Genomic DNA, 13,226 nt, shown 5'->3' on the forward strand with positions numbered 1-13,226 from the left:
AGTCCTCCAAACTATCCAAATCATCCTGCAAAATTTTGACATCCTGTGCACTCACTATTGCTCTACCCAACTTTGCATCATCTGCAAACAAATGAACACTTCCTCTCAGATCCTTTCCTATATCGTTAACGAACAAATTGAACAGTAGTGGTCCAAGAACAGAACCCTGCGGCACACCACTAGTCACAGGTTGTCTTTTGGACTCTACTCCTGAATAAGCCACTCTCCATCAACCACCCTCCTATCCATCTCACCAACCCTATATCCATCCCATATGCTGCAGTTTACTGATTAGAATTCCGTGTGGTATCCTGTCGAAGGCCTTAGCAAGGTTGAGTAGAATCACTGTAAACCCATTACCCTTATCCAGTTCAACCGTCACTGTGTTATAAAACATGAGCAAGTTACTGAGGCATGATCTACCCTTCACAAACCATGCTGTCCCCCATACAGTATCCGATTTTAATCTATCCAATCCTGTATTTTCCTCTTGACTATTTTCTCCAAGACCTTGACAACGATTCCTGATATGCTGATTGGTCGGTAATTTACAACAGCAGTCTTGTAACCTCCTTTATGCAGTGGAACTATTTTCCCCTCTTTCCACCCCCTCGGGACTAACCCAGACCCGAGACTCAAATTAAACCAAATGGTCAAGGGCACTGGCAATTCTTTAGCTGCTTCACGTACGGCACAAGCTGGTATACCATCCAATCTCACAGATGTATTGACATTGAGGTTTTGTAATAGACTATTTGCCTCCACTTCATTCACCACAATTCCCATATAAGCTTTCTTGTGTAGAGACTTAAGTGTAGAGCAGCAGCTCTACACTTAAGCTATATAAAAGCAGCAGCAGCAGCAGCTCTCAGAAACCAACCAAATCTTAATAAATACGGTTGCATTAAGCTTCCGAAGATTTGGGAAACACTCATCACCAGAGGTCCCACCTTACATTCCAGGCCACCTACTACCGCCCTTAGAGGGCGCTCCACCTAGATAGGACTTTAGTGTCACCCACGTGGTTGGGCTTAGTATTGTAAGTTTTTGTGTGCATGTTACATTAATTGTTTTTGTAATCCCCGTAGATGTCCTAGTGACTAGGACGAAATATAGGAAGTATTAAATTCTTTTTTAATTCTTTTTGAGTGTTGTAAAAAATCCATTAAACCTCCAACATAAAATCCCATATAAGCTATTCGTTCATTCATTCCTGCAATGTCACCACCTGGATGATATACTCTTGCAAACTGCTCGCTCGGTAATTCCACTATATCAACTGATTCGGTTATCTCCCCACCATCGGCATTCTTTAAAATCATTCTGCCATATACATTTTTTCTTTTACTTGCAACATATCGAAAAAACTGTTTGGGATTCTCTTTAGCCTGCATGGCTAATGTTCTTTCATAATCCGGTTTTGCTTTTCTTACCACACTCGTTACCCTTCTGGCCTGCGCTTTATACCGTTCATGTGCCTGCCAGTCACCTTTCTCCTTAAATTCCCTCCTGAATTGTTTCTTTTTTTGCAGCTCAAGCTTAATGGTGTTATTCATCCATTTAACCCCTACTTGATTTATTATTCGGACTCTAGGTATACAGTCAGAGTCAGCCATTGCTTCTTGCAAACACTTCTTAACCGCCTCCTATGCGCTATCAACATCCAGCCCTTGCAGTTTTACATGCCATGGCACTGAACCAATCAAACTCCTAAGCTTGTCATACTTACCAGCCTGATAATTCCACATGTACCCTGTCTTAATTGTAAATTCCACACCTTTAGCCACCTCCCAAGTCAAGACCCTATGATCACTCTCACCAATTGGTGGCAACGTGGTCATATTCATTACAGTCAAATTCTCAGATGCAATTACTAGGTCAAGCACTCTCGAACCCTTGGTATATACCATTACATGCTGTCTCAGGTAGTTATCCCTTAATAACTGCATAAAATCCAATTCCTTCCTCCCATGTGTCCTCTCCTCTTTCCAGTCAGTGTTACCATAGTTGAAATCTCCCATAATAATTACTCTCTTTCTGCTCATTTCTTCTATTTGCTTATGCATACTATCTCCACCATCTATTCCATCACCTGATCTATAGCAGCACCCAACTGTATATTTTGTTCTGCTAGTCTCAATCTCACACCAAATAGCCTCAAATGTGCTCTTTTCTCTATCCTGCAGTTCCACTTCTATTCTCCTTGGATGCAGCTCATCAGCTAGCATCATTAACACTCCTTCCCTCATTTTATTCTCTCTGTCACTCCTGAACACACCATACCCCCTCACATTCAGTCCCACTAGCTATATCATCTTCTGTCAGTCATGTTTCACTAATACCAATAACCTGTGGCCTGGAAGTGCCAACCAAGGCCAAAAATTCTTCCTTCTTGTTCCTAATACTTCTGGCATTAGTATACATGAATTGCAGAAGCCCATTTGTCCCATCCCTATTTTGATGCTTATACTAACTATCCCATTCTGATTTGTTGTACTTGCTCGGGCATATTACACACATTCATACACTCAACTGTCTCCCTAATGTTTGCATATCTACTCCCCCCCCCCTTAATAACTCTAGTTTCCCTGATTGTGCACATCCGCTTCTACTTCATTCAACAACACCTTTTCAAGTCTCCGTACACCAAATCCATTCAAATGAAAACCATCCATCTTATATAAATCCTTTCGCCCATCAAACTCACTTCACACATCCACAAATTCCACACAACTCCTGCATAATCCGTGCATAAAGTCATTAGCAATTTTGGCCCTCCTTCTATACTCTTCACTGTCATACCGCAGAAACGGACTCACCATCCTAACTCTCTCACTCCTCTTTTACTACCTCACTCAAGTAATTCCTTCAAATCCTCTCTCATAGCCACTTTGTCTTCATTCAAATCATTCGTTCCTACTACTACTATCAGTTCTTTCACCCTCTGCTTTTGCATTCTAATTGACTCGCTTACATCCTTAACATTCGCACCAGGTTGGTACGATTTTGTCAAACTCTCATCTATCACACCTCTTACTAAAGAATCTCCATACAACACTCGCTCTTTCATTTTGTTTACACTCACTATCATACTCTTATTTTTCTTATCAAACTTTTGGCTTTTATTAGTTGTACGCTCGGTAAACATTTTTGCCAACGCTCCAGCTGCCGATTTGCCCTATGTATCACTCCACGTAATCATACGATCTCACTCATTGCATCTGTCTCATCATTTTTATTATCCGTTAATTCATTCATTCGTTCTGTATTTTTACCTTCATTCTCACTTTCAACGCCACTCTCACAGTTATCTGGTACTACCTCACAAATATCACTATTCATACCTGGCATATCACTATTTTCTACATTCCCACTTTCAACAATGATATCTCTCACGACCTGAAACACACTTTAATCCTCACATTCTTTAAACTTTCTGCACACATTCACTCCACTATCATTGTCTAACCAGACTCCAACCTCCCTTTTCAAAGAATATATTTCACAAACGGAACACTGAATAAAATCCTTTATATTAAATTTTTGGACAAAGATGGCGATCTGGACGCCATTGTATACCTTCTTATCGGCGCCATGTGCGTGCTAATAATCGTATCTATCAAATTGCTAATTGAAATAACTCAGAAAACACACAAAAATCACCCAGACATGCTAAGATATGAAATGTAAATAATACTACGTAAGATTCAAGCAAATTTACCAATTGTTACTTAAAATAATACTTATCTGGAGCTCTCTACAAACACTACACACCATGTAACCCTCTAGTGGCCAAACACACTGGACAAAAAACTATGGAATGCAAACTTTATTCCTTAATATGGAGTCATATCACTATCACATAAATTAAAGATGCCAGTTTATTGCCATAAATTTCATTAATTTATTGTAGAACCAAGTTTAAAAAGTTTTCAAAAAATTTTGATTACAGCTTGTTTTTTTTTTTTTTTTTTTGTATGTGCTGTCACTGTGATTCATTATCACATGTGTATCAAGTTTATTCCACTCCATTCCTAAAAGCGTCCTTAATCTGTTAAAGTTGCAGAGCATTGATGTTTCTTCTTTATGGTTCTTTCTAACATGTCCCAGTTTTTTTTAGTAACATTCAGATCGGGTAAATTGGATGGCCAGTTGAAATGAACATCTTTCTCGTGTTCTGTAAACCAATCCAGCACAATTCTAGTTCGAGGGGGAAACAAGAGTTATCATATTGAACTCAGGATCCACTATATGTCCTTCTTGTTCCAAAAACTGGGCAGATGGCAATACTTCATTATTTAAACGTGACAGATAATTTGTGGATTTCATGCTATCGAACATCTCAACAAATGGGTCAATTTCAGCACTTGAAATACAGTCCCAAAACATAATAGTGTCTTTTTGCACAGCTCTTTGGACACATTTTGGGTTAAATGCTCCTCAAGCATTTCGCATGACCCTGGAGTAGCTATCATTGGAATCCAAGAAGAATCTAGCATTGGACCATATTATTCATCTCCACTGGTCAATGATCCAGTAATGATGCTGTTTTGCCAAAGCAAGGTGATTTTTCTTCTGGACAGTTGTTTATAGATGTGCACTTTATTTTTTAGTTTTTATTCTGTGGGCAGCATGGGGGAAGGAGAGCAGAAGTTGCAACAGTATTTATGGCAAGACTGTGTATATTTATAGATGTGCACATGAAAAAAAAAAAAAAAGTGCATTCTTACGAACCCTCCGTTACTACAAATTCCAAGTTCTAGGCATTCTTCAAATAAATAATTTAAATCGGCATTATTCACATAGTAAATTAGAAACAAAATTGGATGCACCAATTGATTCTGATCATTGGTGCATCACAGTATTTATGGCAAGCCCAGTCCCATAAGTTGTGCTGTGCACAGCCAACATCTGCTTGTTTATCAGTAGAAAGAGAGTTGTCTAGCTGTTTGGGTTAGCATGGAGATTATGAGAATTGTGTAGCTGTAATAGCACTTCACAAGGTTGGAATGCAGCCACCTGTTGTTTTTGACACTCTAAAAACACTCAGGATCAGTAGGATGTTTGTGTATCAGACTATTAACCATTAAAATGATAACAGAAGATGTATCTGATTCCAAAGAACAGGTCAGTTATGCTTTATTAGGACGCAACAGCTTGTGAGGACTGGAGGCATGCCTCCACCATAATCATATGAGAATGCAGAAATTGATGTCATGAGAGATGAACACTTTGCAGAGAATGATATCATGTGTGTACTAACTTATAACCTTGGGGTGAGCCTATCTTTGTTCTACTGGACCCTTCCTAACACCACAACTGATGCTGCTGAGGGTAATAAAATCAAAGTCGCTTCTCCAGCAGTAGAACATGAACAACAAATACAGAGATATCCTCTTCACTTATGAGACGATTTCACCATCAAAGATCATTTAATCACTGAAACGATTGGGTATATGCTCCAGATGGTCACAGAGCATGTGCCATAGCATCCAGGATTCAGAGAGATCACCACTCTGCATCAGTGATGATTTGGTGCGGGTATCCAAGTTGCATCTCTTTGAGAAAGGGTCAAACCTCTGCCGAAGCGTATCAAGACACCATGCAAGAACCTGTGGTACCGCCCTGAACGATGCCTTGTTTCACGGTAGGCAGTGGATCTTCCAACAGGACTCAGCCCATGAATACAAGGTGAGAACCACACAACAGTGGTTGGAGCTGAATGTGCCTGACCACATTACCATCTGATTGGCGTCTGAAAGTCTCTGAATCTGTTGGAGCATTGATAACCAGAAGGTGGATTTGGAGCAAGCAGTTGCAGCATTTCCATTAGATGTTATGCATACCACAATAAAATGTTCAAAATGTATCCCTTTTGGGATACATTTTGAACATTAAGTACTGCTATATGCACGTTATACATGTAGTTTGTATGTGCTGAAAGCTGTAAATGATTTACTGATAGAATGAAGTAATAAGTAAGTCTATTTAGTTATCTTGTCTGCATTGTTAATTTCCTTAAACAACATTGAGTAATAATCAGTGTGTAAGCATGAACATCCAGATTGCTGTATTAGTGTACATTTTATTGAAAAGGAAAAGGCCTAAAATTCTTTAACATGGCAGTATTGGAAACTGATTAAAAATATCTGTTATTATAATAAATTTAGTTTAATCCTTTATCCAAGTGTGTGCAAACAAAGTTTGCGCCTGAAAGTATCTTCAGGACTGGGGTAAAGTGGTACAACCACTTTACCCCAGTACAACCACATTTTAGCTACAAAATAGTAATGAATGTTTATCATTCTTCATTTGAATAGGTCCAATATCTCGTTGAAGCTTTCAAGGATTGTTTCTTTAGTAATTTTGATGTACATGCTTAAGAAGAGTTCACTTAAGAAAAATACATAACTTGCACAAATGAGCTGACTACTGTTGGAATTAGCATTGTTTTTGCCTAGTTTGAGAACTAACAATTTTGAACAGTTGTCAGGCTACAGAATCTTTATTCAAAATAGCACTTATAAATGGTGAAAATGTGGGTTCTTCAGCAGAGTATTTTTCTTTTAAGTAGTGCAACACTCAGGTAACTAATACTTAATGTTTATATTTTTGTAAGGTTGCAGTCACTTTTGAAACATTTTTAAAGTTTCAAAATTAGCTATAAAACACAAATGGATGATTATTATCTTTTTATAGTCAACAGGAAACCATTTAAATTTGATGTAGTCCTTAACCCATCCATACTATGTACTCTAGATTTATAACCTTTTGTGGATAGAATTCACGTGAAAAAATAATAATAACTAAAATAATTGTTTATTAATTTTAATTGAGTTTAATACATAATAAATACTAATTTATTTCATATTTTTAGATAAAAGTACTGGATGGGAACTTATGAAAAAAATGGGATGGACACAAGGCAAAGGTTTAGGTAAAAATGAAGATGGGAATCTTCAGCATATCAAAGTGAATTATAAGAATGACAATAAAGGTTAGTAAAGTTATTTGACATTGTTTGAAAATAAATAAACTGCAATGTATGGATTCTCTTTTTTAGTTTGGAATAATCCATTCTATGCTGTGTATAAATTCCAGATATAATTTTGAATTATACAAAACAATGTAGCCTAAAAAGAACTTTAAAAATTATATAATTAAAACAATTGTGCATTATAATGTATGCTATGTATAATTTCCAGATATAATTTGAATTAAACAGACAATATAGATAACAAATCTTCAAAAATTGTATAATTAAAACAATTACTATGCACTGTGATAGCCTGAAAGTTAATGAAAAGCTCTAGAGCCTTTCATTCAGAAAAATTTTCAATATTCCTTTGAAACATCTAAAAACCTTTTCTTCCCTTTTCCCTTGTTATAAAAAAATAATTTAAAAAAACGTGATACCTAAATTTTATGTTCATAACTGATTTTAGAATCCTTAGTGAATATGCATCATCCTCACTACCATTGCATGAGTTAATTTAACTTTTTCAGCAGAAGAAAGCCACATAAAAACCTGATATATTTTATTTATTTTTTTATGACAATCCCAGCCATGAATTGGAAACCTATAACATATTAGTATTGTTGGCTAAAGTGAATAATCTGGAACCCTGCTCTAGAAATCTGATACAAGATAGTTTCACCTCATGTATTGAAATCATCTTATTGAAAGACGTTTACAAACATCCATATTACAGCAAGATCCCAACCCATAGCCTTATGGACTAGAGAGTGGAGACACTATCCACTTGATTAAACAGGCTGGAAGGCTTATACCAGGTAGAACTCATGTTGGAGAGGAGTATCATGAATATTAAAACACCACAACATTTTTATAACATGCAGGTTTCGAAATATGATCAGATTTTTTTGTTTGGACTGACCTGCAACTCCAGCCCCTCTTCAAAAAACTCAGTATACTTTTCTGCACAGCCACTACTTTTTACATGTATGACTACTAACACTGTATAAATTCCAAATACCCCAACATTGGATGCTGCTCACACATTTGGGATGGTGGTGCACTCAAAGCTTCCATAGTATTGCTTGATGCTATTCAGAAGAGAACAATCAGCATAGTCATTGACCCCTCTTTCACAGAATCACTCCAGTCCCTCTCTCTCTCACAGATGTTCAGTTTCTGTTATGCCTCTTGTACAGGTACTTTCATTGTCAGTGCCTTGCTGAATTGGCTACTGTCACTCCTCCACTTTCTTCAAAAACTATGAACAAGAGCAGCTGCTTGCCAGCATCCAGTGGGTTAGATATTAAAAAAAAAAAAAAATTCTGTAGCAAAGATAATTAGAAGCCTTAACTCCTCAACTGGCCATGACATCTATAGATGTCCACATTTAGCTGGACGATTCTGTAACATCCATTGAATAACATGGATAAGCAGTGCAATTCGGTCTCACTGTTTCATCCACCTCGGCTGGTAGTGAGGTTAAACCATTGTTTAATTCATTCCATTAAACAGTATTAACAACAAATGCTGTCTGTTTATGGTAGTACACAAAGTGGTCACATGACTGCATTACATATCATGGCCATAGTTTAACCATTTTCCATGTTATGCTATTATATGATAATCCATTGACATTTCATGTACCATTAAATATTTTTATCTGAAAGGAATAGTAAGTTATATATATTATTCACAAAAATTCTCTACAGAATGGATTTAGAAAAGGACGATCATGTATAGACCCTGCCTTTTGCCTAAAATTAATAATAGAAAAAAGAAGAGAATACAATTTAGAAACACATATTGCATTTATTGACTTTAAAAAAGCATTTGACAAAGTTAAAAGAAACATATTATTTAACATATTAAAAGAAAGACAAATACCAAATAATATACTAAAAGCTACTTAAATATAAAGAGCTAATAAGCTTCATTTCGGCAATGAAAACATTACTTAAATTAAGGGGATATTAAATCCCACATAGTTTTAAAACCGAATAAGAAACTCAAAGATTGGAATCAGAGAGTTTCTTGCTGAATATAGTAAACTATAAAGTATCGGTGACACTAGCGTTAGCAAATGCAAGTGATCCTAGTACGTAGTACAATACCGGGCAACTCGTTGCAAAGGTGGGGGAAGTTCAGATCGCTATTCTTAGGTATTTTCCATAATGTAAAAACACATTTCCTAGGAAATGTATGCTGTTATTACATTATGGAGGGAGGTCACTACCCAGACCGGTTTCAGCCTTTTTTGAGGCTTCATCAGTGAGTAGCTAGACCTAATAATACCAAAGTGTATAGCGAAAAGAACTTATATACTCTGCGAACGAGTTATCCAAACAGGTGCAACCATTAAGTTACTTAAATATAAAGAGCTAATAAGCTTCATTTCGGCAATGAAAACATTAATTGAATTAATTTCATTGCCGAAATGAAGCTTATTAGCTCTTTATATTTAAGTAACTTAATGGTTGCACCTGTTTGGATAACTCGTTCGCAGAGTATATAAGTTCTTTTCGCTATACACTTTGGTATTATTAGGTCTAGCTACTCACTGATGAAGCCTCAAAAAAGGCTGAAACCGGTCTGGGTAGTGACCTCCCTCCATAATGTAATAACAGCATACATTTCCTAGGAAATGTGTTTTTACATTATGGAAAATACCTAAGAATAGCGATCTGAACTTCCCCCACCTTTGCAACGAGTTGCCCGGTATTGTACTACGTACTAGGATCACTTGCATTTGCTAACGCTAGTGTCGCCGATACTTTATAGTTTACTATATTCGGCAAGAAACTCTCTGATTCCAATCTTTGAGTTTCTTATTCGGTTTTAAAACTATGTGGGATTTAATATCCCCTTAATTTAAGTAATACTAAAAGCTATTGCAAGTATATATGAAAATAATCAAATACAAATAAGATTAAATCACGAGCTATCATATACGAGAGAGATAAACCAATGGGTCCGACAGGGATGTCCCCTCTCAGCAACTCTTTTTAATATTTACTTAAATGAAATAATAATAAAATGGAATAAAAATTTACATCAAGGAATTAAACTTTCTCCTACAGTGAACTTAAACACTCTCCTTTTTGCCGACGATCAAATAATAATTACAAATTCTGAAGATAACTTACAGAAAGCTATTTTAGATCTAAATGAGATAGCCAAAGATTATGGTATGATAATATCAACAGAAAAATCAAAAACTATGGCCTTTAAAGGACAAGATCCAGCAAGAACTAAAATAGTATTAGATAACAAGATCTTAGAACAGGTGAATTCATTTAACTACCTAGGATGTATGATCACATATGAAAAAGATATAAACGTAAAAATTGCAAAATATTTAAAAATAATAGGTGTAATTAACTCTATATTTAAACCAAACCTAGTTCAAAAACAAACCAGACTAAAAGTATACAATACATTAGCCCTACCAGTCTTAATGTATGGAAGCGAAATCTGAACAATAAAACAAAAAGACAGACAAAGATTAATAACAGCAGAAATGAAGTTTATGAGAAAAACTGCAAAGTATACTCTATTTGATCACAAAAGAAACGAAGAAAACCAAGAACCAGTAATAGAGAAAATTACAAAATATAAACATAAATGGATGGAACACATTCAAAGAATGAAACCAGAAAGATTACCAAAACAAGCCTTAAAGTACAAGCCATTAGGAAAAAGAAAACCAGGATGAGGAACGATTCAACGATAACTTCTAAGGCCAGAACAGGCCATGCTAGGCCTAAATCCTTGATAGGCATGATAATGATGATGATGAAAAAGTCTCTAAAAGTGATCCTTACTCCAAATGCTAACACATAATATTATTATTGTTACCTGACTCACAGCACATGTTAATGCACACCTCATTTTGGGAGAAAAAGTGTATGTAGTACATGTGAACATATAAGTTCTTCTCCACCCTCATCTCATCCCAAGCTGGGTCTCCTTTCTTACATGAGGAGTACAGCTTCATTCAAAGATGTGGTTCCAAAAAAAAATATATATATAAGCTAGAGATCTCCAATATCAGTGTAATAATTCTTATTAAAGCCCTCAAGCTAGAGTTGTCACCTGTCTGGCTTTTGCTGTTACAAAAGAATATTATGTGGACAAGAAACATACACAGTCTAAATAATATACTTCAGAAAAACATTTTATTCCTCTCCTTAATCTAGATATGAGAGTTGGCAGAAGCCCAAGTATAGTATCTGGCACCCAATCTAGTGAGAGACCTACATTCCCCCCCCCCCCCAAGTTTTCTTGACTTGCAGGTAGTTATGCATGTCATCATTAGAAACGATATATTTTTCTTCCCTTTCTTTCTCTCCCTCCTTCAGTGTCACTTCATGGAACTGCTTTTCATTCACAAATGAAAATTGCAGTTCTTCCCTGACTTGAAATATGTGCTTCCTCCCCCCATGAAACAAGCTGTTAGCAAAAAAAGAAAGAAAAAGAAAAAAGAATATAAATAGTGACATAGATCGGGCCAATTGAAATCCCAATGAGGTCTCTCCCTTTGTGGTGAGTAAAAGGAGGAATGATTATGGAGGGATACTTTTAATGAACATTAATGGTAGGAAGGTGAGAGAAGCAGAAGAAATAGTTATTATTATTATTTACACGGGTACTCCATGGAGTCAGTTGTGGGAGACCACACTATCCATTAACAAAATACCTATTATATATCTCTAACCTCATTTACTGTTGGGTGCGTACCTAGTACGCACACCTTTACTAACCATGCCCTTAGACAACTTCCAAGTGTAACCACTTGTTTTCCCCCTACTCTCCATGAAAAATTTCTTTTGTGTCAGTCTTATAGAATCCCTTGAGTAACTTATAAGTTTCTATCATATCCCCTCTCCTCCCCTATCAGCTAAACTCTGAACCCACACACATTCTCATAGGGAATATTCCATAGACCTGTCACCCATCTTCTGTCTCTGAATCCTCTCCACCTCTTCCCAATCCCCAAAAAATGCAGGTGACTAAAATCTTGCACAGTAGTCAACATGTGGCCGAATCATAGCTTTATAAAGAGGGATAACAACTACCCTATCTTTACTTATCAATGTGTTCTTCAACATCCAATTTCTCAATTTCCTGAAACTAGTACCATCAGTATGATACGAAGCATGTAATCTTTTCATCCTGAAGCGTATTATCTTACATTATACAACATTAAATTGGCATCCATTGTCTTTTGCCCATACTGCCAATTTATTTAAATCCTATAAGATATCTGCATCTGCATATTGAAAAAAATAACATGTAAGAAAGTTTCAATGTGAATAAAAGTTGAGCAGCTCTCAGATGTGAACTGTATACTAAAATACACAAAGATTATTGAAGAAAAAATGAAAGAGTTTGAGAACAGGAACCAAATCTTGGAGATTCAGTGGCCTTGAAGAAAACCCTGATTGATTCAGAAAGAGAGGCGTATGGTGAGGTTGTCTGCAAGGATAGAAAAATCAGAACTCCATGGTGGACACAGGAAGTTAAAGAGGCAATGAAGGAAAAGAAGAAAGCATATCAAAAGTTCCTGGCAAATAAGTCCACTTGTGCTCTTAGAGAATACAGAAACAAATGTAAGAAAGTTAAACACTGTGTAAAACTGGCTAAACAAAAGTCATTGGAGGACTTTGGCAAGAACATAGAAAATAAATATCAAGAAGATGACAAAATATTCTGGAAGTTGTTGAAGAATCTTAGAAATGAAGGAAAGAATGCTGTAAAAGGACTTAGAGATGATAAAGGTGACATGAAAATGGGAGAAAAAGATATCCTTGAAGTATGGAGTAATTACTTTGAAAAATTGCTAAATGAAACAAACACTGAGGGCACAGTGGTAAAAAACACTCAACAGGCATACATATCCATACTGGAAGTATAGAAAGCTATCAAAGGCTTGAAATGGGAAAGGCAGCAGGAGTAGATGATATTCGACCAGAAATGCTGAAGTATGGTGGTATAAAAGTCTTACAGTGGCTGCACTGCATAGTTCAGAAATCCTGGACAGAGGGACAAATTCCCAGTGATTGGAGTAGAGCTCTCATAGTACCCATATATAAAAAGGGAAATAAAACTGAATGTGAGAATTACAGAGGTATTCCCTACTGAGTGTTCCTGGCAAGATTTATGCAAGTATACTTGAGAAACGGTTGAGAAGAATTGTGGAAGAAAAGCTTGGTGAAGAACAAACTGGATTCAGGCCAAAAATAGGCTG

At 36.3% G+C, this 13,226-nt stretch overlaps 1 protein-coding gene across 1 annotated transcript in view; it reads left to right on the forward strand.

Annotated features, from left to right (window-relative positions):
- Nucleotides 1-13,226, forward strand: part of LOC150108755 (uncharacterized) — a 112,893-nt gene that overhangs the window by 18,640 nt on the left and 81,027 nt on the right. Inside the window, exon 2 of the mRNA XM_090416213.1 lies at nt 6,878-6,997. Coding sequence (XP_090272339.1) covers nt 6,878-6,997 — 120 coding nt within the window. The remainder of the gene's footprint in view (nt 1-6,877; nt 6,998-13,226) is intronic.

Source organism: Typopeltis vanoorti, chromosome 3 (assembly GCF_054136105.1).
Source record: "Typopeltis vanoorti isolate ZY-2024b chromosome 3, IOZ_Tvanoo_1.0, whole genome shotgun sequence".
Lineage (NCBI taxonomy): Eukaryota > Metazoa > Arthropoda > Arachnida > Uropygi > Thelyphonidae > Typopeltis > Typopeltis vanoorti.